General features: G+C 49.4%; 1 protein-coding gene across 1 annotated transcript in view; it reads right to left on the bottom strand.

Moving 5' to 3' along the window:
* Window positions 1–285: 285 nt before the first annotated feature.
* Window positions 286–25,636, bottom strand: part of Col4a1 (collagen type IV alpha 1 chain) — a 113,618-nt gene continuing 88,267 nt past the window's right edge. The window contains exons 27-52 of the mRNA XM_021219873.1: window positions 25,022–25,114; window positions 24,681–24,785; window positions 24,000–24,097; window positions 23,103–23,253; window positions 22,797–22,910; window positions 22,069–22,236; window positions 21,851–21,940; window positions 20,891–21,043; window positions 20,652–20,750; window positions 20,467–20,556; window positions 19,659–19,798; window positions 19,170–19,296; window positions 19,001–19,081; window positions 18,432–18,530; window positions 16,383–16,433; window positions 15,147–15,332; window positions 14,249–14,382; window positions 13,414–13,486; window positions 12,497–12,568; window positions 11,249–11,377; window positions 9,998–10,096; window positions 8,960–9,172; window positions 7,959–8,136; window positions 4,647–4,761; window positions 3,459–3,631; window positions 286–1,751 (exon numbers count right to left, since the gene is read on the bottom strand). Of these exons, the coding sequence (XP_021075532.1) occupies window positions 1,670–1,751; window positions 3,459–3,631; window positions 4,647–4,761; window positions 7,959–8,136; window positions 8,960–9,172; window positions 9,998–10,096; window positions 11,249–11,377; window positions 12,497–12,568; window positions 13,414–13,486; window positions 14,249–14,382; window positions 15,147–15,332; window positions 16,383–16,433; window positions 18,432–18,530; window positions 19,001–19,081; window positions 19,170–19,296; window positions 19,659–19,798; window positions 20,467–20,556; window positions 20,652–20,750; window positions 20,891–21,043; window positions 21,851–21,940; window positions 22,069–22,236; window positions 22,797–22,910; window positions 23,103–23,253; window positions 24,000–24,097; window positions 24,681–24,785; window positions 25,022–25,114 (3,113 nt within the window). The 3' untranslated portion in view covers window positions 286–1,669. The remainder of the gene's footprint in view (window positions 1,752–3,458; window positions 3,632–4,646; window positions 4,762–7,958; window positions 8,137–8,959; window positions 9,173–9,997; window positions 10,097–11,248; window positions 11,378–12,496; window positions 12,569–13,413; window positions 13,487–14,248; window positions 14,383–15,146; window positions 15,333–16,382; window positions 16,434–18,431; window positions 18,531–19,000; window positions 19,082–19,169; window positions 19,297–19,658; window positions 19,799–20,466; window positions 20,557–20,651; window positions 20,751–20,890; window positions 21,044–21,850; window positions 21,941–22,068; window positions 22,237–22,796; window positions 22,911–23,102; window positions 23,254–23,999; window positions 24,098–24,680; window positions 24,786–25,021; window positions 25,115–25,636) is intronic.

The raw sequence follows: 25,636 nt of genomic DNA on the forward strand, positions 1-25,636 counted from the left end.
AAATTCACACCCTCTGACTGAGCTGCCTCTCCAGCACACATCTGAGCTGAGTCCCTCAAGTGAGTTGGAATGCAGCCCCGTGCTCTTGTCCTCTCTGCTGCAGAGATGGGCTAAGGCCTGGCAGATCCAATTTCAATGTCCCTCTGCTGGCCTAGTAACTAAGGAATGCCTGGGCTGACAATGCAGTGAAAGAATGGAGGGGGGCTCTCTTCCTTTGTAGTTAGTTGCTCTAAGTTACCCCCAGTCCAGGACTCTTGTTTGAACAAATACAAAATAAAAATGATCTAAGGTATGCAGCAAAGCTTACAGGTTTATTAGCGGTACGTGTGGTAACTTCTCTTTCAACGTGTCAGTGGCAGTTCTAGCAACAAATCCATAAAAGCTTCATTTTTATACAAATAGTTTTATTACAAATTTGAATTCTTAAGAAATACACATTTAAAGAAATTACACAGAAGGCCTTAGTAGTCTTAAAAACTTTTTTTTTTCTTTTTTTGGAGGGTGGGTACTTTTAGTGAAATGTCACTTCAAGCATAGTGGTCTGAGTCTGCCCTCCTGCGACCTGTCCACTCCCTGCAGGGGCTGTGTCACAGCTCTCGAGGAGCTGGGAAGTAGCCTGTGTGTGCTCAGGTGTGAAATGCCTGCCAGGATGCAGGATGAAGGAGGCTAACAAAGGCCTTGGCTGTCATACGGGAAGTCAGTCATTCAGTCTGTGGTTAGTGTTGCAAACCCTGAAAATACTCCACGCAGAGCAGAAGCAGGAAGCGCCAGGCACAGGGCTCATTATCATAGACACCACATTTAGGAATGGCTTTGGCTATCTCTATGCCTCCCCTGGTTTAGGAGTGAGTATAAGGAAAGCCGGTGTTTCACATTCAGTGGCCTGATGGTGATACCCCTGTGAAAGGATAGCACAGTTTCTTGAGAGACAAAAACCAAGTGCGCTTTATTTAGCAACGGGCTCTACGCTAGAACTTGACCTGCCTAATTGCTGACACCTATATAAATTACTAATATATATATATATTTATTTATTTACTTATTTATTTATTTTCCGTCTAACCTTTGGACCATCTTTATTCCACAGGAAAGCCATGACTTCCACAAAAGCAGCTGCGTAGTACCACACAGGGCATAAGTTTGTGTTTGGGGCTGAAACGATGGAGTTCCGCGTAGAAGGTGGAAGAAACCAGTTCCCTTGACTGTTCTCTGCACAGCCCCTCGAGGGACCTGATGTGGAAACACTGGACAGTGGGTTGGACAGCACTCACGTCTGGGGTGACAGGATGAAGCGGGCTGTGGGCTGTGTGGAGAGCACCTCACGCCCCTAGCACCTTTGGGTTTCTTATGGAGTTCTCGCCCCAGACATCAGTGCACTGGATTGCAAAAGGCAATTCATCTTTTATTGGATCAGGAGCGCCATTTGGTATGTGCCGTTATGGAAAGCTCTCCGCTGCCTGTCCTTCTCCTTCAGCAAACAGAGGCCAACGAAGCGGGGTGTGTTAGTTACGCGAATCCCTATAAGGCACTTTATGGTTTTCATAGTGGACAGTGAGGTACACAGGATATAATTCTAGGGTTCATTGCTGTTACAAATACAACGGGAGGGAGAATAGGACAAGGGGGAAGTAGCACCATGTTGTGACGGTGGCAGAGGCGAGCATCATCGTTATGTTCTTCTCATGCACACTTGGCAGCGGCTGACGTGCGTGCGCAGCTCCCCTGCCTTCAAGGTGGACGGCGTGGGCTTCCTGCAACACAACAGAGTTACACCGTCAGCATCAGCATCAACAGCATCAACAGCATCAGCATCAGCATCAGAGACATGGGGCATCAGAAATGTAGGTGCTTACAAAATCAGGAATTCTGGAGCCCCGTGATCCCTAAGGGACCAGATACACACCCATCCACATTGGTGATAATCAGCAACTGGGATCTGTGGTTCTACAATGTGGGAATGTTTTAGACATTACCTACATGCATGTGCCTGCCAGAGCCCAGCTGACGTCACCTCTCAGCCACAGGACTAATGAGCTTTTCTTTCTTTTTTTTTTTTTTTTAAAGAAATATGTACTTTTTCTATTAATTTATTTTTCTTTATATAAGTACACTGTAACTATCTTCAGATACACAGCAGAAGGGTGCATCAGATCCCGTTATAGACAGTTGTGAGACACTATGTGGTTGCTGAGAGTTGAATCCAGGACCTCTGGAAGAGCAGTCAGTGCTCTTAACCACTGAGCCATCTCTCCAGTCCTATAATTAGCTTTTCATTGTCTCTAATAGATTAAAGCCTTCCCAGGGTATGGAAGAACATTATTCTTCTCCACAATATTTAACAGACAGTGAGTGTTCATTACATTTCATTGGACGGTAGGGTAAGTGATAAATCTGGGATAAACTCAAATAAACTCAAAACCTGTTCCTAACCCCGGGCGTGGTTAGATACACATGACCAGAGGTGAGGCCAAAGAGAGGAGGAGACTGAGCAGCTGAGACTTGTCTTGACCCTTATTTAGTCATTGGAAAGGTGAATCCTCACCTCTGATTGGTACTTATCAAATCCAACTAAACGAGGCTCACCACATGGAAGAACATCTTGTCCTCAACTTGAAGGAGCTTACCCTACAAATTCCATTGCAAATTCCAGCTTTAAGAAAAAAAATATATCTAATTGTGTCCATTATACCAGGCTGCTGGTTCTAAGCAAAAAAATCCCATTTTCGGCTATAAACCTTAGAATGAAGCCCACCCCAGCCCCGGCTGAGGGGTAAGGAGCAGATTCTAATTTCCATAAGTAACTAGACTGTGTTTGCCAATGCTGCATCTGACAATTTCCCATATACTAGCAGTTGAGCACACAATACTTCGGGATGTTTAGCAAATGACCTGATCTGAAAAAACAAGATAGCTGCAGAATTTGTCATGGCAGCCTCCAAAACAGAAAAGACAGAGAGAATTATCTGCAGGAGAAAGCAGCCATGTCTGGGCCGGAGCAGAAAGAGGCTACTCCTGGCCCATCAGCCAACATGCTCCTGGCCATTGGAGGTGGACCAAAGTAACTTCAACGAAGCCAGCCGCATCCCTGGGATCATGGTTCTCAACTGAATCTTAGAAATGGGAAGGGACAAGAAAGACTTGCCTATTATTTCAGTGATATTTGTGCTGAAAGAAACTCCTCGCTGGCTATTAAGGATACAATGTTTCACATGCTGTTTGAAGATTTCAGCTGCTTTTTATAACATTTTTAGCACATTCATCTACAAAAATGGCAAATGACCTCTTTTCTTTCTCAGCTCCCCAGCAAATGGAAGAATGGAGCCTATCACCTTGGATCACCTTTGAAAATCATCCGGGTCATCTGCCCTCTCAGAACAGACTCCTATTTGGTGGTGGGTTATAGGAAACAAAAAGGGAAAGGGCTGCTAGGAGGCCAGAGCCCTCCAGGTCTAACTCACTTGAACATCTCGCTTCTCTCTATGGTGGCGAGCCAAAAGCTGTAAGCATTTGCGTAGTAATTGCACGTTCCTCTGCCGTGGCACTCGATGAATGGGGCGCTTCTAAACTCTTCCAGGCAGGACCCAGGGGATGCGAGGGCTTGGCCAGAACCTTCAGCACCAGCGCTGGTGTGCTGTGGGGCAAGCATAAGGCATGAGTCTGAGGTTTTATCACCCAAGCCCAGAGAGAGATTCATCGTCTCTAGGAAGAAGCCAGGGTGCCTCCTCAGGGAGGTTCCAGGTCCTTCCTAACACACCCTCACCCCAGGCTCACAGACTGAGCCAAAAAAAAAAAAAAACCAAAAAAAAACAAAAAACAAAAAACAAAAAACAAAAAAAAAAACAACTGCTCAACAGCCAGGCCTGCTGGCCAGGTTGGGGCACTCAGGATTCTACACAATCCCAGAAACCAGACACCAGCTCCTCCCAGTGAGAGGGGAGCACCCGCTTTCTTAAAAATAACCAGGAAGCCCTTTCCTTGTCAAATACTAACATCAGTTTGCAGGTCGGATGAACAACTCGGTTGTGCCCGAGAGTTTTAAAGAGAAAGGCAAAGGATGCTTCCTTGGGAGTTGGTAAATTTCTCCCCGTTTTCTTACTAGTTCAGGACTTCTGGGCACTCAGTCAATATTTTTCAGCGTGGACGATAAAATCAAATAAATTACAATGAGCTCCTCACACAAGGACCCGCCCCTGTCATAACTGGCTTTTTAAAGGAAAGGCCACAAGGAGCTAACTAACATCTGAAAACAGCCGGGTGATAGAAGAGCATACCTCACTGCCCAGATGCATCCTGGGTATTAACCTGGGACGATCATTCTCCTGGCCACCATTTTGGCAGGAGCAGTGCAAGCTCACAGGTGATACCCACATTCCCACCCATTGTGTGCTGTCTGCTTTAAAGCTCCTGTGTGTTAATAATACAGGAGGAGCTGGTCAGGTTTCGGGTGCTGGTCACATGACTACGGAGGCTCCACCCTCTAGGTGCTCTCTGCTCATGGGAAGCCGCAGCTCCCAACAGAGGGGAACAGGGAGCCCTGGATGCACGGTACACCCCTGGAGCAGCAGACCAGGCTCCAAGTTACATTCAACAGCGGATGATCCGGGAAGGCTGGAGTCACAGAGGAGATAACAACACCAAACACTCACCATCACGAAGGAGTAGCCGATCCACAGGGAGGACCAACCATTGGGGCACTGCGGGATCTGAATGGTCTGACTGTGTACCGCCATCACCATGGCCGGCGCTTCACAAACCGCACACCTGGAAGAGAGGAAGCAGGCGTTCCGTGTGGATGGGCCTGGGGATGACCCACCCTTTACCCTCTCTCCCTGGTTCTTCTGACTCAAGTCTAAGTGAATAAATAATGTGGCCAGTGCCGGGACTCAGGCTCAGGGACTCCTCTTCGGTTGTACAAGCCCATCTCTCTCCTAAAACATTCAATTCAAAAGCAGTTGATTTTTTTTTTTTTAAACTATTCTATAAGAGGAACAATGGGACCGTCATAACCATGGCAGAGATAATCACTGTTCTGGCCCCTCCTGAGGACAAAGTCCCTCCTGGGACAGGCTAGCTCAAGCCCAGCCGTGACAAGGCACCCCAGAGTGAGTAAAAACCACAGCGTGGTCGGGTGTTCTAAAGCTCGCTCAAGTAAGGGAGTACCGGATGGTGGGGGAGTGCACCGCTTAAAAACACAAACAGCAGCAGCAAAATAATTACATTCCAGTCACAGAGTGGAGAGAGTGTTAGCCACGCTGCTAAATGAGTACAAACGTGTGAATAATTACACAAGTTCTGCATGCGTGGACGGGAAGTGGGTGGGCGGGCGGCTGGATTAGTCATTCCATTTTCTGTGCTGTGCGCGAACGTGTGTGTGTGTGTGTGTGTGTGTGTGTGTGTCTGTCTGTCTGTCTGTCTGTCTGTGCATGTGTCTGTGTGTGCATGTGTGTATGCGCATGTGTGTGTGTGCGCGTGTATGCATACGCACACACTCTCTCTACTTTATTCACACAAATGTAGATGAACTAAAAGGTTCCATTAAACACCAGCCACTGAAATTGAAATGGCCTTGTCCATCTGCTGTCTTCTGCCTCTTAGGCATGGGAAATAAAGTGCCCTTCTTCCCAGGATGCTTTGGTGCTGGGGGCAGGGGAGGGGAGGGCCAAAGAGAGGGCAGCTCTGCCCTCTAGAAGGACAGCTGTGGTTAGTGTCACAGCTCAGGCCATCACAAATTCCCTTCCTCTCTGACCACCGGTCCTCTCTCAGGTGATGGAATTGTGACTTTATGGTCACTCCTGTCTGTAGAAAGTACGCAGAAATGTAGCCAACAGGATAAAGAAAGCAGCTGACATCTCTTTGGCTCAAAACTAACAAGGAAAGATTTATGTCAGTGTTTCTAAAATTAAGCTTTTGGGTCTTCCCACATGAGAGAAGGGACCTGGACATCCTGAGACATTGCTGGAAACCATCAAGCTAAAGTAACTCTCAGCCCAGGTAGGAGGCCACATCCCTACAACAGGGAATTAGAGATGCGTGTGTGGCTGGGTGAGACCTGGAGGGCCCCTCAAGCTGCAGGGACATAAAGAACCCTGAAATGCCAAATCTTAGGTATGCATCTCAGGTGTGCTCACAGAACCAGGAACCTTGTGAAGACAAATGCCCACGGAGAAAAGAATGAGACACACAGTTCCCCTGGGCCTGTGTCTTCACCCAAATCAAGACCAGCAGAGACGCTATTCCAAAGTAACCAAGAGACATAAATAATAATCATTTTCTACCTGTTTTCCAAGGAAAGCTAAAAAGAAAAACCACAAAAAGTTAGTTTTCTTTCTAGTGCCTTCAACACAGCCTGGGCAGGGGTCTGCACACAGATCACACGTCTGTGTGTGGCATGTTCTGTGTACTCTTGAAGTGTAACAAATGACATTTTCCATCATAAGACACCCCCCCAAAAAAAGCTGTCACAAGGGACTTCAGAGCACGACCACAGAGAGCCTGTGGCTCTCTGGTAAAGCTGATCCACCAGGCTGTCTGTCTGTCTGTCTTCATGCTCATGTCTTTAAAGGACCTGTGAAGATCTCAGCAAGGTGGAGCAGACTCAAAATCCAAGCACTTAAGAGGCTGAGGCGTGAGGATCTCAAGTTGAAGGCCAACCTGGGCTACATATTGAGAGCTGCCTCGCAAAGGTATATGAAGATGCCTGGTGCTTTCTCGTACGCTCCTAAGGAATATTCCTGATATCTCATTCTTTCTGTCTTTAATATACTGCACACACAAAGTGAACCATTAGCCAAGTGAGTCTGTCCATTTCCATGTTTCTGTCACTTCTTAGTACAACTGAACAATAAACTGTTATTTTGATGGAAATTAGAAAAAAATAGGACAATCATACTTTTCACTCATAAAATGTCCTGCCTTACTTCCTACCAGGCAAGCTCCTGAGTTGAAAACACTCCAGATGTCTGTTGGTGGGGACAAGCTTAATGTGGGAATCACTCAGCCAGAGACATACGCATTCTCAATCGGCATTAACCAGTCTCAGGGGAACAAACTTCGATGGAATGGGTGAACAGGAAATGGATCTTTACCATTGCATCATTAATTCTGTGGTGCTAGGGGTCACATGTAAGTTTCTGAGTAAACTAAATCTGCATAACGTTTATGCACAAACACTAACTACACAAGCAGATGAAACAGATATTATATATTTGGTACTACAGTTCCACAGGCTTCATTTTGTAACCACTTGGACTACTGTGAAAAACACAACAGAGTCTGACAAGTGTTAGTGAGGATGTGAAGTAAGGGGAGAGAACCCTTGTGCATGGCTGGTGGGATGACAGGATGTCAAGGGCATGGCCACTGAGGGAAAAAACAGGAAGTGTCTCAAACTCAAATGCTAAAAAATAGAATCAACCTGGGACTCAGCAATCCCAATTCTGGGTGTAGCAAAAGGACAGAAGACAAGAAGTTAGGTGTAAACACCCGCATTTGGAGTACCCTTAGAACAGCCAACCCAGATAGCCGTGGGCAGGGGAGGCATGGATACATGAAATCCAATGTGCACCCATTCAACGGGTCATGATTCATCCTTTAGGAAAGGACATTTGGGAGCTGGAGAGATGAATTAGTGTGGCTAAGAAAGTGCAAAGGACCCAGAAGAGGCTCCTAGCACCACCCATAGCAGGTGACTCTCAACTCTATGTAACTCCAGCTCCAGGGGGATCTGATATTTCTGGATAGCTGTGCACATGTGCACACACACACACACACACACACACACACACACACACACACACATACACAAGCACACGCACAAATCTTTTAAAGAAAAAAAACATGGTGGTGCATGCCTTTAACCCCAGCCCTGGAAAGGCAGAAGCAGACCTCTCTACATTCAAGGCCAAGCGTGCACCGATTTCTTCAATTTTAACATCTGCCTCTGTGGATGCTAAGCTCACCTGCTAATGAAGGGCCGGATGTTGTCCCCAGAGATGGGTGCCATGGACATGGGCATGGGCTCTGGTGTGGACAGCCAGTAGGAGTAGTCATTCCTGGAGGCGAAGTTGCAGACATTGTTGATGTTGCAGAAGAGGAAGGGCATTGTGCTGAACTTGCGCAGGCAGCTGCCAGCCGTACCTGAAGAGGGGAGAACACAGCGGGAAGTGAGCGCCTGTGGTCTGGTCCACATGGTCCGGAGACGGCACCAGTAAGGTAGAAATTGACATTTCACGTTCTCATCAGAAAGAAGGAAACAAGCTGACCCGGTAGGCTGGGATGCTGGTGAGTGATTGGCAGATTAGATTTCAACTGATCAGGTAATAAGGAAACTATAAAGAGCAACACAGATGTGTTTGAGGCAAGGAATCGTGCCAACAGAGGGAAGCCTGTCTCAGGAGGGATGTTTGCTGCATGACTGTAGGTCTCCCAGCCTCTGTGCTTCTGACTTCACTCAGTTACATCATCATGTACACAACGCTAGGGCATCACTTGGTGGAGGGTCCCTGGAGCAGATAAAAATAGTGGGCGTATGCATGTGGCTTTCTGTTGAGTCAAAAGAACTCAGCAGGGGGAAGGGGGCAGTCCAGAAGATGCAGAGAACCTCCATCGGTGTATTTCTAGAAGAGTCAACAGTAAGCAGCCCTATTTTAAGAACATTACACAAATTGCTATGTGTGCCACAGCAGGACCCTCAACTGTACTTAATAACTAGAGTGAGATCTTAAGTTTTATGAATTTAAAAATGTCTAAGGACCAAGCCCTCATATGCCATGCTTCTCACAAGACATATAGAAGCTGTTGAACTGAGGGGTCAGTGTGTGGAGGGTGAAAGGGGATTTGACTAGCCCTCCCCAAGAGACACTGCCTACCCAGCCCACCACAGTGTAGCAGATAGAAAAGGATGCCATATACCTAATTGGAAGCCCACTACATGCCACACAGGAAAAGAACTGCATCTTACCCAAGTCCTGCCCGTGGGCACGCTCGTTGCCTTGGACATAGAGCAGAGAGTATCCATGGTAAAGAATTTTGGTCCCTGGGGGACACAGTGGGTCATCTGTTGTCTGACTATGCCTGGTCACAAGGAAGCCATGGTCCACAGATGGGGTACCTGGGGGACCCATGGATCCTGGCAGCCCATCGGGGCCTGGTGGACCAGGAAACCCTCTTGGACCTGTGGGAGAGAAGATAAATGAGTACCTTATTACCTACCATCTGGCTCCCTCCAAAGCCCCCGCTCCCGGCTCCAAGGAACTGCCTCTGGCGGCTCTGCCCCAAAGTAGCAGAAGTGTCTGATCTCTCTCTCACTGCACGGAACTAAGGTTGCGGAAAGGGCAAAACTAAGCCCTCACAGGCCTCTACATCCCCCCTCGGCGGCATCGCTTTACGAGCCCAGAGTGCAGCTGGAGACAACCGCTTCCATGAGTAAACAGAGTAGCCTGTGCTACCACTGCACCGCCCCATGCGTACGGAATCCTGGCTGCTCAGAGGGGAGGGCTCTACGGACTCCTACAACAGCTTGACTCTCATCCAATATAGCCCGAGCATGAAGGAAGTCCCCAGATAACTGGGTCCCGCATTCCCTCGGACGGCCGAAGCACGCGCCGCCCCAGGCCTGCAGAGCTGTGCTCTTTGCACAGGGACACCGCAGTAGGATAGCCCCTGCTTCCCACGAAGGCCCGTGAAGATGATTCCACACCAGGGGCCTCGGGACAGACGCCGACATGATTATTTTTCACTTCTATTTTCCACGAGCTGTGGCTAAAGCAGAATTTTTGTAGCGGTGGGACGCCGTGCTGCTAAGAATCCACAGGGGCCCACCCTCTGGGCTACTCTGGAAAGTAAGTGCCTTAACTGATCAACAACAGCAGCCCTCAGCTCCCTCAGGAGCCTCCCTCTTCTAAGACATGGACTACCTTGGTACCCTGTCAGAACTATTGTTAACTTCCTTTTGAGGTTCCTCGGGCCTGGGTCTATTGTTTCTGCTGTAAAGACCTACCAGGTGGTCCAAAGGGTCCTGTCTCTCCTTTCTGGCCAGGGGCACCATCGAACCCAGGCACCCCTGGAGGTCCAGGCAAGCCCACTGAGCCTGTCACACCTGCAGGAAAGGGAGAAGACTTCGTGATCTGGTCTGGTGGGCAGCAAGCAGGCCCTCTTTCTTCCCATCTCCAGGGAAGCAAGCATAGGGCCTGGACTGGGTCTGTCTGAGAGGCCTGTGGATCATGGTAGCCCATCAGGGCCGGGGTAGACCCAGTTGCTTCTTGCAGTTGGAGTCTCAGATGGCACACTATATTTAAGGGGCATTGCCCCAACCCTGTCCCTCAGACTGTCTTCCAAGCTCTCTCGTGCTTTCTGCAGGTGTTTTGTGACAGCCAGACCTGGAAAGGGCCAAGTAAGGGAGACAGGGAGAGAGGTCTGTCTGGCCTCCCTCCTTGCCATGCTTTTGAGCAGTGGTCCTCAACCCGTGGGTCACAATCCCCACAGGGGATCACATATCAGACATCCTGCATGTCAGGTATTTACATTATGATTCATAACATTAGCAACATTACAGCTGTGAAGTAAGAATGAAATAATTTTATGGTTGGCGGTCATTACAGCATGAGGAACTGAATTAAAGGGTCACAGCACTAAGAAGGTTGAGAGCCACTGGTCTAGTATCTCCGTGTTCAAGCCGTGGGCAGGCTGTGGCGACCATTTTCACACGTACAGTTAACTCCTAGGCAGCTTGAAGCTTAACATTTACTAGGTGGTGTTTCCAACCCCCACCCCCAGCTTTCTTTCAGCCCCCTTTCCACCAGCTCCTGAGAGAGGAATGGCCGAGAACAGCAAGGGCCTAGAGGAGGGTGTACTGGAAACACAGGGAAGGAACCACAGAGCCTTTGCTCATAGGCAGAGCAATTCATGAGCCCTGTCTATGGGTGGCAATCCCAGCAGCCCATGGGAACCTGTGCTCTACTCTGCCAGCTGCCCTGCCAGGCAAGGCAGAGTTGAATGTTTCTAAGTCTAACTGTGTTGAGTTGTAAGCCTCGGGTCTTCTTGTATTTATTTTACTTGCCATTTAGAGTAGGGGGGGCAGGGTTGTCTTTCAAAAACTTTATTATGTCTGATGTACTTTAAACAAAGTTCACGTTCAAATATAAATGTGTTTGTATAGTCAACCACTGTTCAGACTCTGGGCTTCGACACATAGGTGATAGGAAACCCTGCCCACATACCCAGGCACCTACACAACCCCACAAGGACTCACCTTGCTGTCCTTTTGGACCTGGTGGTCCTTGGAGTCCTTTAAGACCAGGGGGACCCTCAGGACCAGGGAGCCCTGGTTCTCCTTTGATGACATCGTAGGGACCTGGTGGCCCAGGGGGACCTTGGAGACCTGTGGGAATGACAGGCAGAGGATCGGCTTCACTGTGGGCAGTCACTGTATCATCAGCAAGCACACCATCACAGAGCCTCATCAGATGCACACACGATGTGTACTACATCCTTCTTGTCTAACTAAGCCAAAACTCCTGCCCTCCCAATTCCATTATGGAGACCAACAGCTTCCACCCTGTCCTTCCTCGATTGAAGCTGCCTGTGGGCACAGCAAAAGCCACCCAGAGTCATCGTGAGCAGTGGAAGGCAGATTTTCTTCTGTCCCGACTCTAAGTGGCTGGTGTCGGTCTGATGTCAAAGCCTGTGCAACATGCTGGATCCCCAACACGAGGAGGAGGTTCCTCTGGCCCCCTCTGTTCTCCCCTGGACTTGCCGAGTCATACATCGAACAACTCTACTATCAAGACAGGATGATGCCAAAACCTCCAACAAGAGCTCCTAATCTCTGTTTTCTACTGATTTTTCCATTCACTTGACATCCCTCCAATCCTGTGTGTTTGGTAGCTTCTGCATCTGCTCAGATCATTGATAAAGCCTGGTCCATTAACAATTCACCTGCCTGAGACTGCCCTACCTGGGAATCCATCCCATATGCAGTCAACAAACCCTGACACAATTGTGGATGCCAACAAGTGCTTGCTGACAGGAGCCTGATATAGCTCTGCCATTGCCTGACAAATACAGAGGTGGATGCTCTCAGCCAACCATTGGACTGAGCACAAGGTCCCCAATGGAGGAGCTAGAGAAAGGACTGAAGGAGCTGAAGGAGTTCATAGTCCCATAGGGGGAACAACAATATGAACCAACCAGTACCCCCCAGAGCTCCCAGGGACTAAACCACCAACCAAAGAGTACACATGGAGGGACCCATGGCTCCAGCTACATATGTAGCAGAGGATGGCCTTGTTAGACATCAATGAAAGGAGAGGCCATTGGTCCTAAGAAGGTTCAATGTCCTAGTGTAGGGGAATACCAGGACAGGGAAGTGGGAGTGGGTAGGTTGGTGAGCAGGGGGATGGAATAGAGGGTATTCATAGGGGAAACCAGGAAAGGGATAACATTTAAAATGTAAATAAAGAAAATAACTAATAAAACAAACAAAAAACAATTCACCTACCTTTAGGGCCGGGTACACCTTGATCTCCCTGATCTCCCTTCACTCCCTGCAGACCAGGAAGACCTTTCTGACCTGGGTGGAAAAGGGACATTGTCTTTGCATAGAGATTTCAACCATAGGCAAGAATATAGGAGTGCATAAACACATACATGTACAAAAGCGTATATACATAGGCATCTACATACGCAAAAATGTACACACAGCTGCATCCCTACGTATAGATAGGCACATAGGTGTACATATACCATGTGAGCATACATGTGCAATGAACACATTCTCAATTATGTTCAAGGAAGAGAAAAAATGTGTTAATTTTTCAACGCAGTATCTCACAAAGCTTTTTTTTTTTTTTGTAGAGTAAGAGGCCATTGTTTTATAAGCAGTCACTATTTGACAGTGACAACCAGGGCATGTGATGGAGTCTGTGGACACAGCTTGTGTGACAGACCACAGACACCTGCAGACTGTGCGCTCTTTCTATTCACCCATTAGGTGAGTAGGATTCTGCTGTAGCCATGGTGTGTGGGAGCTGCTAGCATCCAGGACACGTTTGCTGACTGCACTGGCAAACTATCAAGTGGCCCAAAGCCACCACTTCTTGTTAGGACTCAGAAGACACATGTGATCCACTGGATCTTAGCTACAAAAATCAGAACGCCTACTCAGGGGGCTGAGCCATGAGGATTGCTAAAAGCTTGAGGTCAGCCTGGGACAGACAGCAAGACCTTGTCTCAAAAAAAAAAAAAAAAAAAGGGAAAACCTGATCTCAAAATCCACTGCATTTTTAACTTCAAGATAGCATTATCTCTTGCTGAGGCCACGTGAGCATTTGAATATGGAAGCTCAGAGCTCAGATAGCCTTTGGAACAGTACCCCCTCCACAGCAAGGTTGTCAGGTGCAGGCCTCACTGTCTTACCTTGGAATCCTGGAACTCCGGGCAGTCCCATATCTCCCTTTGAACCTGTGATCCCTGGAGAGCCGCCAATGCCCTAGATAATCAAAGGAAGTGTGAGCTGGACATGGCTCTAGACACCCACAGTTTGTACTCTGAGTACCCTGTCAGGCAAAAAGCACTTCTGTGTTCTGCACAGGAGTTTGTGAACTCAGGTGGGTCATACAAGTCTTTAAACAATGGGGCACGAGAAGATAACTGCAACACTGGTCCCCTGGTCTCTCTTTACTGTTCCATATAAACAGCAGTTCCTTCGAGCTTGTAGCCGCTGTCCCCACCCACCAGCATGATGCCATGACACAGCCACAATGCCATGGGCAGTTGCCATGGAAACAAACTCAATTCTATCAGGACCATATCACCCTTCTGGTCTCTTCAGCATCAAAGGGCAGTGAGTGTTCCTTAAAATCAGCCTCATGTCCCATCTGAATTATTATTTTAATTATGGAGAAAATATTTTAAAACACCTGAGCCTCTGCCAACTCTAGAAGACAAGCTAGGCAGAACTGTTCTTTATACCAAGACACTGAATATTTGCACTGAATTTGTAAATGGGTTGTAAAGTCAGGCAGTGAACTATAATCTGCAGCAGTATAGCATTTCCTGTTTCATGGCTCCTATAAAATAGATGATAAAAGCACATGCAATACTTCCCTGTACTGTTCCCAAAGCAAGGAACTGCTTTAGGGGCTAGGCAGTATCACACACGTGGACACATATAGAAACACATACCCACACACATAATACTCTTGACCAAAAAGCTTCCTTTTGAAAATCAACTCTACACTCACTCACTCACCGGCATGCCTTGGTATCCTGGGTCCCCCTTAGGGCCTGGAACCCCAGGAGCTCCTGGCCAACCTTGATTTCCCTTGTCGCCTTTTGGCCCATTGATTCCTGGGAACCCTGGCGGCCCCATAGGTCCCGGATGCCCTAATGCAAAGAACCAAAGACACAGGGTTAGGGTGGTTGGTACGAGAGTGGACCGTGTCACTGGGCTATGGGACAGTCATACTGCTGTCAACTCTCTGCAGCCATAACACCACAGCCTTGTAGAGCAACACAGGCCTCCGGGAAATCAAGGAAGGGTGCTCATACAAACAACAGACTCAGCACCCAAACGGCCTGTCTGCCGGCACTGGTGGCCCAGGTCTGTCACCCCGGCTGTACCAGAGACTGAAGCAGCAGAAGAGCAAGCTCACTTGTATTAGGCTACAGAGTTACTGATTCAAGGTCAGAGCGGACAACTTTGTGAGAACCTGACTCAGCACAACAACATTAATAAAATGGCCGAGTGTGTAACTCAGTGGTAAAATATTTGCCTAGCATACACAAAGCCTACGTCCCATCCCCGGTACCACTAAACTAAGTAAATAGTAAAGCCACACGGTTATAACGTCGGGGCGTACAGCACCGTTGAGGTGTTCATGTGAATGTCACGGTGTTGGCTTCCAAAATACTGAAGCCACAGTGTCCAGGGTCCTCCACAACCACAGGAGGCAAGCTCAGTGTGGCAAACATTTGAGCATTGCCCCAGTTAAAGCAAAAATCCAAACGGCATCTCTCTGTAATCTTCTCTCATGCTGCTCTCTAATCAATACCTCAACAGAAAGGAAACCACAGAGACCAGTTCCACAGAGACCGAAGCGCAGCTCTGAGCTGTGAACTTGAGCATGCGTCTGGTGAAGAGCCCTTACCTGGCAGACCAGGTTGACCCTGAGGTCCTCGGTCTCCTTTGGGCCCCTCCACGGGGTGACCAGGAGTGCCAGGTAAGCCGGGTTGTCCTTGAGGGCCGGGAGGACCCATGAACCCTTGCTCGCCTTTGACTCCAGGAATTCCAGGACTTCCAGCTAGGCCAGGGAAACCCACTTCACCCTTGGAGCCTGCACGGAAGAGAGAGATGATGATGATGATGATGGTGACCAGAGGGGCAGAGTCCACAGAGATGCTACGCTGCAGTGACAGCCAGAGACCATCTTATATATGTGTACCTTATATGTGTTTTGAAGTCTTCTAGCAACTATACTACTAAAACCAAGAGTGGGCTCATCCCAAGACATAGACAAAGCAACTGCTTCACGGATGCAATGGGACCCTACTTAGACTTCACAAGTGAATTGTCAATACAGACAACAGGAAGGCTGTAAACCAGATACTCTGTTGGAAGAAGCCAGGCTTGCATGAAACTTGTAGGAGATACAATATCGCTCATGGCTCCTCAATCAACATGGGTATTTGCTTGAGGAGCCTTAGGGCTTCAGGATATAATATGGAGGATCAGAACCAGTGGGACAGTTGTTGGGTGACAGCTGTGACACTACCCAGAATGCACTGTTTCTGTGGATGCATAGATGAGTCAAAACTTGAAGAACAGCAGCACATTTTAAATATGTGCTGTCTATCATATGGTAATGTTAGCCCAATAAAGCTACTTTAAAAAAAAAATAATAAAGTAAGCGCTAGATAGCTGGCTCTGCAGTCAAGAGCACTCACTGCTCTTTCGGAGGACCCAAGTTCAGTTCCCAGTACCCCATGGCAGCTTACAACCTCTTATACACACACACACACACACACACACATGCACACACGCACACATGCACACACGCGCACACACACACACACACACACACATTCAAGCATATGCGTTTAACTGATTAATTAAAAAGAAACTAAAGGAGATTGCCAGGGATGGGAACGCATGTTTACATGTTACTCAAAATGTAAGCAATAATAACATCATATGGTATTTGGCAAGCGTGAATAAGATGGTGTAATCATCGGACATCTATCAGTTAGACACGGCCACTGCCTTGCTATGGGGGATATGCTGAGTTCTGTGGACAGCACCTCTTGCTCCCCTGGAATAGCTGGATCATGAGACACAAAGTTGCCATGGATCACAAGACACACAGTTGCGAAGCTGAGAGCCTTACCTTTGTCTCCTTTGGAGCCTGGGAAACCTGGGAAGCCTCTTCCTGGAACACCTACAGGATGAAGACAGAAAACGACGTGTCTCTTACTCAGCTGCAGAGACAGCGGGAGGCCATGCCCCATCTGCCCTGACACCGTGCATCACTTAAAGAGTGCCCGGAAAGGAGTCCCGTGGAACCTGGGGGCAAAGCTCCACCCCTGCAACTGTCTCATCATGCATTTTCCTTGAAGATCTTTCGGTCTGGCTCATTAAGGTGCTGAGCAGAAATGATCTGTGCTAATGATGTTTATTTTCTACAGAGACAGGTCAGAGGACTCACATCTCCCTGGGCACTAGGGCGGAAGGTAAACACTGGGAGGCCCTGACTTGCTACCAACTCCCATTGATTGCTGTTGGAATTGAGAGTGCCCCCTGGTGTCTTTATCATAAACATCGTTTTTTGTAAGCTTTCTGTGTGGAAACTGGCAGCTATTGTACAGACCCTACCCTTATAAGGCCCCGGGCAGCCTCAAATAGGGATTCCATCAGCCAAGCAGATATGTTTCTGGTACCCAGTGGACTGCCTTTGTTGCAGCCTGGCTGTCTGGATCCCTTACAGTCTAAGGAAACTCTAACGGCTCTGGAGAGACCTCAGAACAGAGCAACTCAAAGCCCAGAGAATTCTAAAGGACCCTGAAGCCATCTTCACCTAGACCACAGAAGAAGCACCTCCCACTGGTGGCCCAGCAGAAGGGAAGGTCTGCGATTGATGCAAACAGCTATGACATACACCCCAGCGCTTATAGCTTGGCTCCTTTCCCTAGTCTGCTGCCCCCTGGTGTTCAAGAAGAGGCTTTCTCTAAGTGGTCATTTTTGCCCACTCTTGTTTATCTGCGAAAGGCCTCACTATGGAAGGCCAGGTTTCTTGGACACATTTGGATCTTTATCACCATTAGAATGGACTAAGCTGAGAACACAAGAGGAGACTGTGGCAACAGAGACCAGAGAGTGGCTGAAGAACTTCAGAGAGCTGCCAGGGTAAAAAAAAAAAAAAAAATACAAGCAGCAGAAGCCACAGAGAAAATAACCGTTGGAAAAGGCTTAAGGTGAGAAAGGGCGGGCCCTTGTTGCTAGAATTCCAGGGACCTGCAGCACTTTAAGAGCCCAGGGTCCCGGACACTCTAGGCCTGACAGCGGTGCCACCAGCGACTGAGGGTCCCATACACCTTCAAGCGCTCTGATGCCGCTGGCTGCTGCCAATCACCACTGCATAAAGCCAAGGGTGACGAAGGGACAGCGGCATAGGGAGACTCCTACTCTCGAGTTCTACTTGGCCAGAGTAAAATCACCCCAGTCAGTCATGGGTAGCGAGGACTACGGCAGAGACGCGCAGTCTGGCTTTTCTCAGACGACCATCCGACTGACTCTTCATCCCACCAAGTGGGGGGGGGAGCACAGAGAGCTGGGGAGTGGGGAGGAGAGCAGGCTTCACATAAGCGGTGGGTAGACAGGAAGAGGAAGTAGAAAGGGCTTCTTATACGTTATCTCTATAGAGAATGGGAAAGGGAACTGAAGAGCAGCCGGCAGTGATAGTAAGAAACCCCTGCTGCTCCAGTCCTGCCCAGCACAGCTACAGCTAAAAACCTGCGGTCCTGCCACGACAGCTCTTCTATCAGTAACAGGAGCAGACACAGGAAACAAAAGAAACCCTGCAAGACCCCGAGACCCTGGGAGACCAGGACTCCTTCCCAAACTGGGGAAAATCCTGGACAGAAGAATTCTCTTGACTGTCTGGTTTGGTTTTCTCACAGTGAACACAGGGGAAACAGAAAGGGAGCCATTCCTCCCCAGCAGCCCTGCTTCTGTATCTCTGGACCCACCCTCCAGGAAAGGGCCCACTCACAGAAGAAATGAGCATCCCTCCCCGGTCCAATCCCATCCCTCCAGTCCACAGCTATGGTTTCGGAGCCGCAAGGAACTCAGCACTGAGACCTCTGTGTTTGACCAGCATGGCGCTGTATTCTCTGAGGGGACAGCATGACTTCTGCGGGGAAGCAGGAACAAGGCTCACCTTGTTCACCCTTCTCTCCTGCCGACCCCGGGATTCCATCACTGCCGGGTTCTCCCTTCTGGCCAGCTGGGCCTGTGGGGCCAGGAGTCCCAGGGAGACCTTGGAGAGAAAGATATGATCAATCGTGAACCGTCCTTAGCACCGTGGTGTCTGAGAAGTGGCCCCTTTCCCACATCATAAAAGAGCTGTTCCCTGCATGTGCCTGGTATCCCTGACGTCGGTTCTGATCCATTCCAACAGGTTCTTTTCTGTTGCTAGGAACAGCATAGACCCCACCCGGTGCTTGCACAGAGAAAGGGGGTAGATATCTGAAATGCCCATCTCACTACAAAAGCAGCTTGGAGATGTTGGCTTCATCTCCCAAAGACACCAAACACCTTACAGACTCTGTCTGTGGATCTGAAAGTGGAGGGGTCAAACCAGCCGGCCCTAGACCCCAAATAACATACTAGGGCCCGCTTCACGGTGGAGGATTCTCCCTTGAAGCTGAAACTACATGCCCCAACCCCCACAAAACCTAGGTGCTCCCCATCGCCCCACCCAAGTGCCAGCAAAGGGTCCATCCCTACCTGCTTCTCCTTTGACACCAGGAACGCCATCCAGTCCTGGGAGACCTTTGTCCCCTTTCTCTCCGGGCAGGCCTGGGCTTCCTAAAGAGGAAATTAAAGTTCAGAAGTTGTGTGCAGCTAGGTTTTTCTCATCTGTACCTCACCACCAGAGGTTGCCCAGCCCCCATACCTGGATGGCCGATGTTCCCCGGAGAACCTCTCGGGCCTGGGGACCCCGGCATCCCTGGGGTTCCGGCACTGCCTTTCTCTCCCTTCTCACCGGGGCTGCCTGGGAAGCCTGCGAGGCCCTGGTCTCCCTGTGAGGAAGAAGCAGACATGTCAGCTCCAGGTCCGGAAGCACTTTCTAGGTAGCAGATTTCTAGGTAAGAGATGCCATGAGGGTCAAGAATCCCATTGGAGAATCCCATTTGCTGGGCTTTCCAGAAAAGACGCTCTCTCCATCTGCCAAGTTCCTGAGCCCGCCCCCTCTTCTTCCTCTCTGGGACATGCGGCCACCCTCACCTCTCAGAGAGCTTCTAGCGTTTGCCCTTGGGAGAAAAGGCAGTGAACAGGAGGGCATGACAGAGTTAGTCGGAGGGAGCGCTGTATCACAGTTCATGAATGGGCTGAGATAGTTGGTAAGTGTCGGGGACATTGCCACAGGGCAGGAGATGATCACCTTGTCACCAGGCCGTCCCGGAATCCCAATGCCAGGTAGACCTGACTGCCCTTTCTCTCCTTTGGCTCCCTTCTCTCCAGGTGAGCCAGGGACACCCTGTGAGCCAGGGATGCCGGGCACGCCTTTTTCTCCAGGCAAACCTAGTGACACAGACATTAGAGGCTGGACTTAATGGCTGATGCTGAACACAAATCGCTCTGCTTATCAGTCTGCCACCAACACAGGCAGGGGTCCTCAGGCAAGCTAAGCTGCCTCAGAGCCACCCTAGGAAATCCTCACCCCCGACCCCCGCCCACCTTTGAAAGACCATCACTGTATAGAGAGAAGAACACAAATCTGCCAATGAAGAACCATCAGTTCAGAGGACTGTGAGGCCGTGTGAAGATTCACATGCCATATATAGATCTACGATACACAGACACAGGTCTACCACCAGCAGCCTAGAATGTCATAGCAAGTCATTTGGAATGCCTCACAAAGACCTGAGAGGAGACAGGAAGGCAAGCTTCCAGTTTTGACTATCACTTCCCAGTCTGTGCTGAGAAACATCTCCCCGGCCAATCCACTTGTCCATGGATAGCTCATGCTTCGCTTTTCAGTGTGTATTACTTATTCATTTTTAGCAACGGTTAAAGACACTGTAGCCATTGTCAGCCAATGCCAATCAGTGTCAGCCGAGAGTCATCCTCCCTAGATGAGAGACATGGCCGTCAGGCCCTGTATCTTCCAAGTACAACCCTGAAAACATCCCACCAACCCCGTGCACACTCAGTGTATGTTAGAGACCTTGAGTCCGCAGTCAGATTACCTGGCAAGCCCATTCCTCCAACTGATCCTTTGGGTCCAGGGAGTCCAGGGGATCCTGGTGTTCCACTAATGCCTGGGTCACCTTTAGGCCCTAGAATAACAGAGAAAAATCCCACGGGTCAACATCTGCGGAAAGCACTGAGAAGCAGGTTTCTTGACGACTGTGGCTACACTGTCCACACCTACCTGGCTGTCCGGGATGCCCTGCCTGCCCATCTTTCCCAGGTACTCCTGGTGTTCCAGGGTCTCCTCGGGAACCTTTATCACCAGTGGGCCCAATTTGTCCTGTAGGCCACAAAAAAAAAACAAAAAACATAGTGAGCTCCCACATCTGCTTAGGAAGCAATTGTTGTAAAGAGCAGAATGATATGATGCCCCAGTGAGGCCTGCCTGTCACGGGTCACTGAGGCCTCTCTTCCACTCACCTTTCTCTCCCTGGTCTCCTTTCTGTCCCTTCATGCTCCCCATGTCCACGTGCTCCATGGATCCTGGCATGCCAGGAAGCCCAACGTCACCTTTATCACCTTTGAAGCCAGGGTCGCCCCTGGGTCCTGAGGAGCCCGGAAGGCCATGGTCCCCTGTGGAAGAAAGGGAAGTAAGCACACAATGAGATCCAGACCCAGCTGTGTCTGGAGGGGACTCGTGCCAGCCGGTACCTGCAAAGTCAGGAAGGAACTAGAACATGTCAAGAGCTGACTGTGGTGGCGAGAATCTGAGCCGGGGTGGGGAGGGGGGGGGCGCGAGCATTGTGAAGCCCCTTCAAAAGTTCATTATCTGCTAGCAATCGCATCCCATGGCTCTTAGATGAACTCTTGCCTCCTTCCCAGATGTCTTCCTCAAACTCTGTTCTCCATCACTCTCAAGTGTCCCCCAGATATAAACAATCCTCTGCACCCCAACATCAACTTCCCTTTTTTGTTCCTTATGTTTACAGTCAGCGTTTTTTTTGTTTTTTTTTTTTTGTTTTTTTTTTTTTTTTTTTTTTTTTTTTTTTGTTTTTTTTTTTTTTTTAGAACGGAATATTTTGGATCAATTTCAGAGAACAAGAAACAAAAATCTGGGCTTGCCCATGAAGTGGGCCTCTGCTAACGTGGCTGTCTTGATGGAAGACTTGTACCCTCATGTAAGTGGAGAGCCCACAATTCTTACAGAGAGAAAGTCGTTCCCAACTTCACACCAGCTAGGCAGCCATGAGCACTGTGTGCCCATGATCAATGCACGAGTTAATTCCTCTGAAGGGGAGCTACCTTCCAGCCCTTTCCTCTCATCTACATCTTAAAACTAAATGTGATCTGTAACAGTGCGAGGACCTTCCAGGATTCTCAAGAAATACAGACACCAGACAGCATGACACAACGTGGTTTGCCAGCCCTCGGCCCTCCTACCTTTTTCTCCAGGTAATCCTGGGGTGCCTGCTGGTCCCGGCGAGCCTGGCTGTCCCGGGGTTCCCATGACGCCCATTTCACCTTTAGAACCTATGGTCAAAAGGAATGTTAAGAACACATCCCTGTATGGACCTCCAGGGGTAAAGAGCCAGGATTCAGGGAAGAAGGAAGCCATGCTCCCTCTCGACTGATCCAGGCCAAGTTCAGGTGCCACTTACCTGGGAACCCTGGAACTCCAGGCGTCCCCTGCTGTCCAGGAAGGCCAGGGAGGCCTGACTGTCCTGTGAGGCCAGGAAGTCCTTGAGAGCCTTTATCTCCTTTGGGGCCAGGCATATCCAGTCCTGGGAATCCAGGGAATCCTTTCTCTCCTTTAATTCCAGGGGGACCTGAGATTGGACAAAGGGAGTAGCTTATAGAATGTTCTGGAATGGGCATTGCATTGTAGGGTGCTGTCTGAGGACAGCATGTTAGCATGCCAGCACTGGGGGCTTGGATGGTACCCAGTTCAGGGTCATCTCATAAGAGAAAAATCCTTCTTTCTGCCATTGAGGATTACCAGTAACTTTGTATACCCACTGGCCCCAGCTAATGTTGGCTTTCACTGGATATTTTACCCTTTCCCTCAGTACTAACATAACCCTGGAACTATTGGTACAAGGACAAAGCCAACTAGACAAAGAACTGATTAGTTTAATTGTCAACAACTAAGCAAGGCTCCTAACAAAGATAACGGGAAGACATTATGCTAAAACTGTAACAGATTTCTTTGGCACATTAAACGGACTCAGAGGGAGGAAATAACGGGAGCCTGTAATGTTTGGATTAAGCAAACAACCAAACCAAACTAGAATACGCTCCCCCACCCCTCCCTTTATTTTGGCAACTATGCCAACCTCCCCGCTCACCCCACACTTCACAGGCTCTGAGAAAAGGACAGTCCCATCACCTGATGACCCTGGTGGTCCTTGCCCTCCGGGAGGGCCCATAGCTCCGGGTGGCCCTATTCCTGGGACCCCTGGTGGACCTGCAGGGCCTTGAACTCCAGGAGGTCCTGGGTCACCTGTCAGGAAAAAGAGGGGTAAGTCAGAGGTTAGAATGTATCCCTTCCCATACACCATCCATTTGTACAGCAGCCTCAGCCACAAAACCTTCACTGAGTCTCCCCACCCGCCTAATCAACGTGGACTGATCACTCAGCCATGCTCCGGGCACTCAAAGCAAACAGGCACCCTGACGCAATCTGAAGCATTACCTCTGATCCCCTGGAGTCCGGGGGGGCCAGTCAACCCCTGTTCTCCTGGGACGCCTGGTCCCCCGATGCTGCCCTTTTCTCCGGGTGTACCGGGAATGCCTGGAAGGCCTGGTTGCCCTTTGAGTCCTGGAAGCCCAATGCCAGGTTCTCCCTGGAAATCCCCAAGACACCAGGAGCAAATTAATCATCCGCGTTGGCTCTGGGTGGCCGAGGTATGTCACCTGTCACCCATGCTCTCTCCCAAGAGAGTGAGAACAGGACCAGACCAGTTCCACCATGGGCAATGGTTAACAAGAGCCCTGAGCCCTTTCTCCCACTTCCCGTTCATGCTGCCAGCAGCTTCCCTGTCTCCTCTAATGGGAACAGGAGAGGGGTGACTAGTAGTCACCCCAAAACTTTCATCCAGTCTAGGAAGATGCAGATGGTAGATCCTCGGGGGCCAGCAAACTGCTATATTACATAGCACAGGTTGGGCCAGCAACATGTCTGCCCAGAGCACATGGAACAAAGAGGGGGATGTGTTCACAGTTGTCACAATTAGAGGGAGTTCTGTTGGTGCCAAGAGTAGAAGCTAAAGAGCCACCAAGGTGGCCCTCACAGACATGGCAGCCTTGACTGAGACATCCTACGTGTCACCCTCCTGGTTGACTTATTTCTTCTCTGACAGTGGCTCTCAAACAGCTCTCATCTGTCACTCACAGTTAGAAACACATTGCACACTGGGACCCAGCACACAGACAAGAAATGTTCACAAAGCTAAGACAATTGCTTTCCCTTCTGCCTCTTATACACTGTGCCATTAAAAAAGAAAACCATCCCACACGATTCACAATACACAGAGTATATGCTCACTTAACAAGGATGAGGACCAGGCAGCCTGGGAGAGTCAGTACCCACCTTTTGACCTTGCGGTCCTGGGTTGCCAGGTAAGCCGTTAAATCCAGGGCGACCTGGATTCCCAGGCCGTCCTATCTCTCCAGGTAAGCCGTCAACACCTGTGTGGAAGAGTCAGGAAACAGTTACAGATGCAAGGGCTCTCCCCAACACTCTCCACTTGTGTCTGAAACTGTCAGGGTCTAAAACTACCTAGGAGACAAAAGTTCTTGGCATGTCTGTAAAGGGGCTTCTGGACTGGGTTCAGGGGTGAAATGACCCATCATGGAGATGGGGCCATCCCATGCCAAACCCTCCCTTCCTTAGGCTGCCCTTTTCAGGGATTTTTGTCATAGCACCAAGCAAAGCAACTAACACATCATGTAGACGGAAACTGTGTGGCGATGCCAGGCAGGCTACGTGTTCCTCATCAGCTGCCTTTGTCTGGAGCAGACCCTCTATTCAGGATGGTACCATGCTCATTAGCGAATGGCCGGGGTGGTAGGAGCATTGTCATCTGAAGGACCTGAACACACGGTGGGGGGTGGGGGGACCGAGGGCATCCTTGCTGCCAGAGTCTTCCCTTTCTCACAGATTCATAGGAAGCAAATACCAAGACCCTCACCACAGACCAGTCACTGAATGACAGGATACCCTTCCCCAGCTGGCCTTCCGGCCAGAGTCACAGCCCCTCACTAGGCTCACCTTTGGGACCAGGAAGCCCGGGAAATCCAATTCCTGGCTGTCCCACAGCACCTTTCTCTCCCGGGATGCCTGGACGTCCTGGGGTTCCTGGGAAGCCTCGGTCACCTGTGGTGAGAAAGGTGAATGGTCAATGTGAGGAATGCCTACGGAAGCCTGTGGTAGCCCTATGATACTCCTGTAGTAGCCCTGTGGTAGTTCTATTGTAGCCCTGTGGTAGGCCTGTGATACCCCTGTGGTAGCACTGAGGTACCCCTGTGTAGCACTGAGGTACCCCTGTGGTAGCACTGTGGTACCCCTGTGGTAGAACTACAGTATCCAGGCAAGCGAGACATCAACAGTACCTTGTGGCCCTGGGAACCCAGGGGATCCTGGAAGTCCTGCAGCTCCTGGGGGGCCAGGGAGTGGGACAACCTTTCCTGCTTCACCCTTTGGACCTAAGGGAAGAAAACAATAGAATCATATATGCGGATTGTCACATCTCAGCCTCTCAGAAGACAGTAAGGGTGATGTCATGTCCCAGCAACCTCTCAGTACACCGCAAAGGAGCCACGACTCCCCGGCTGAGCTCCTATATCCTCTCAGGACACAGAGATTTGACCACCACTCCCCATCCTCTGAGACACCCCGAATCCCTGCGTGGAAAAGTCCTTGGGTTTCCCATCTCTCCCCCACATGTTAGAATCTCAGCCAGAGATACTCAAGATTTGTATCCCCACATGACTAAAATGTTTACTTGACTCTGGATTCCTTAAGCATTTCACATTCAAGCCCTGAAGAGTTAGAAAATTTCCCATAACAAAAAGTAAGGTAGCCCTGGATCATTCCTTGGTTATCATGACTCCTCCAAATAAATAAATAAAAGACAAAAGACAAAACAAAACAACACAAAACACTACTTTTATCCATCAGACTCTCTCTCTCTCTCTCTCTCTCTCTCTCTCTCTCTCTCTCTCTCT

The sequence above is a fragment of the Mus pahari genome, chromosome 19 (assembly GCF_900095145.1).
Source record: "Mus pahari chromosome 19, PAHARI_EIJ_v1.1, whole genome shotgun sequence".
NCBI lineage: Eukaryota > Metazoa > Chordata > Mammalia > Rodentia > Muridae > Mus > Mus pahari.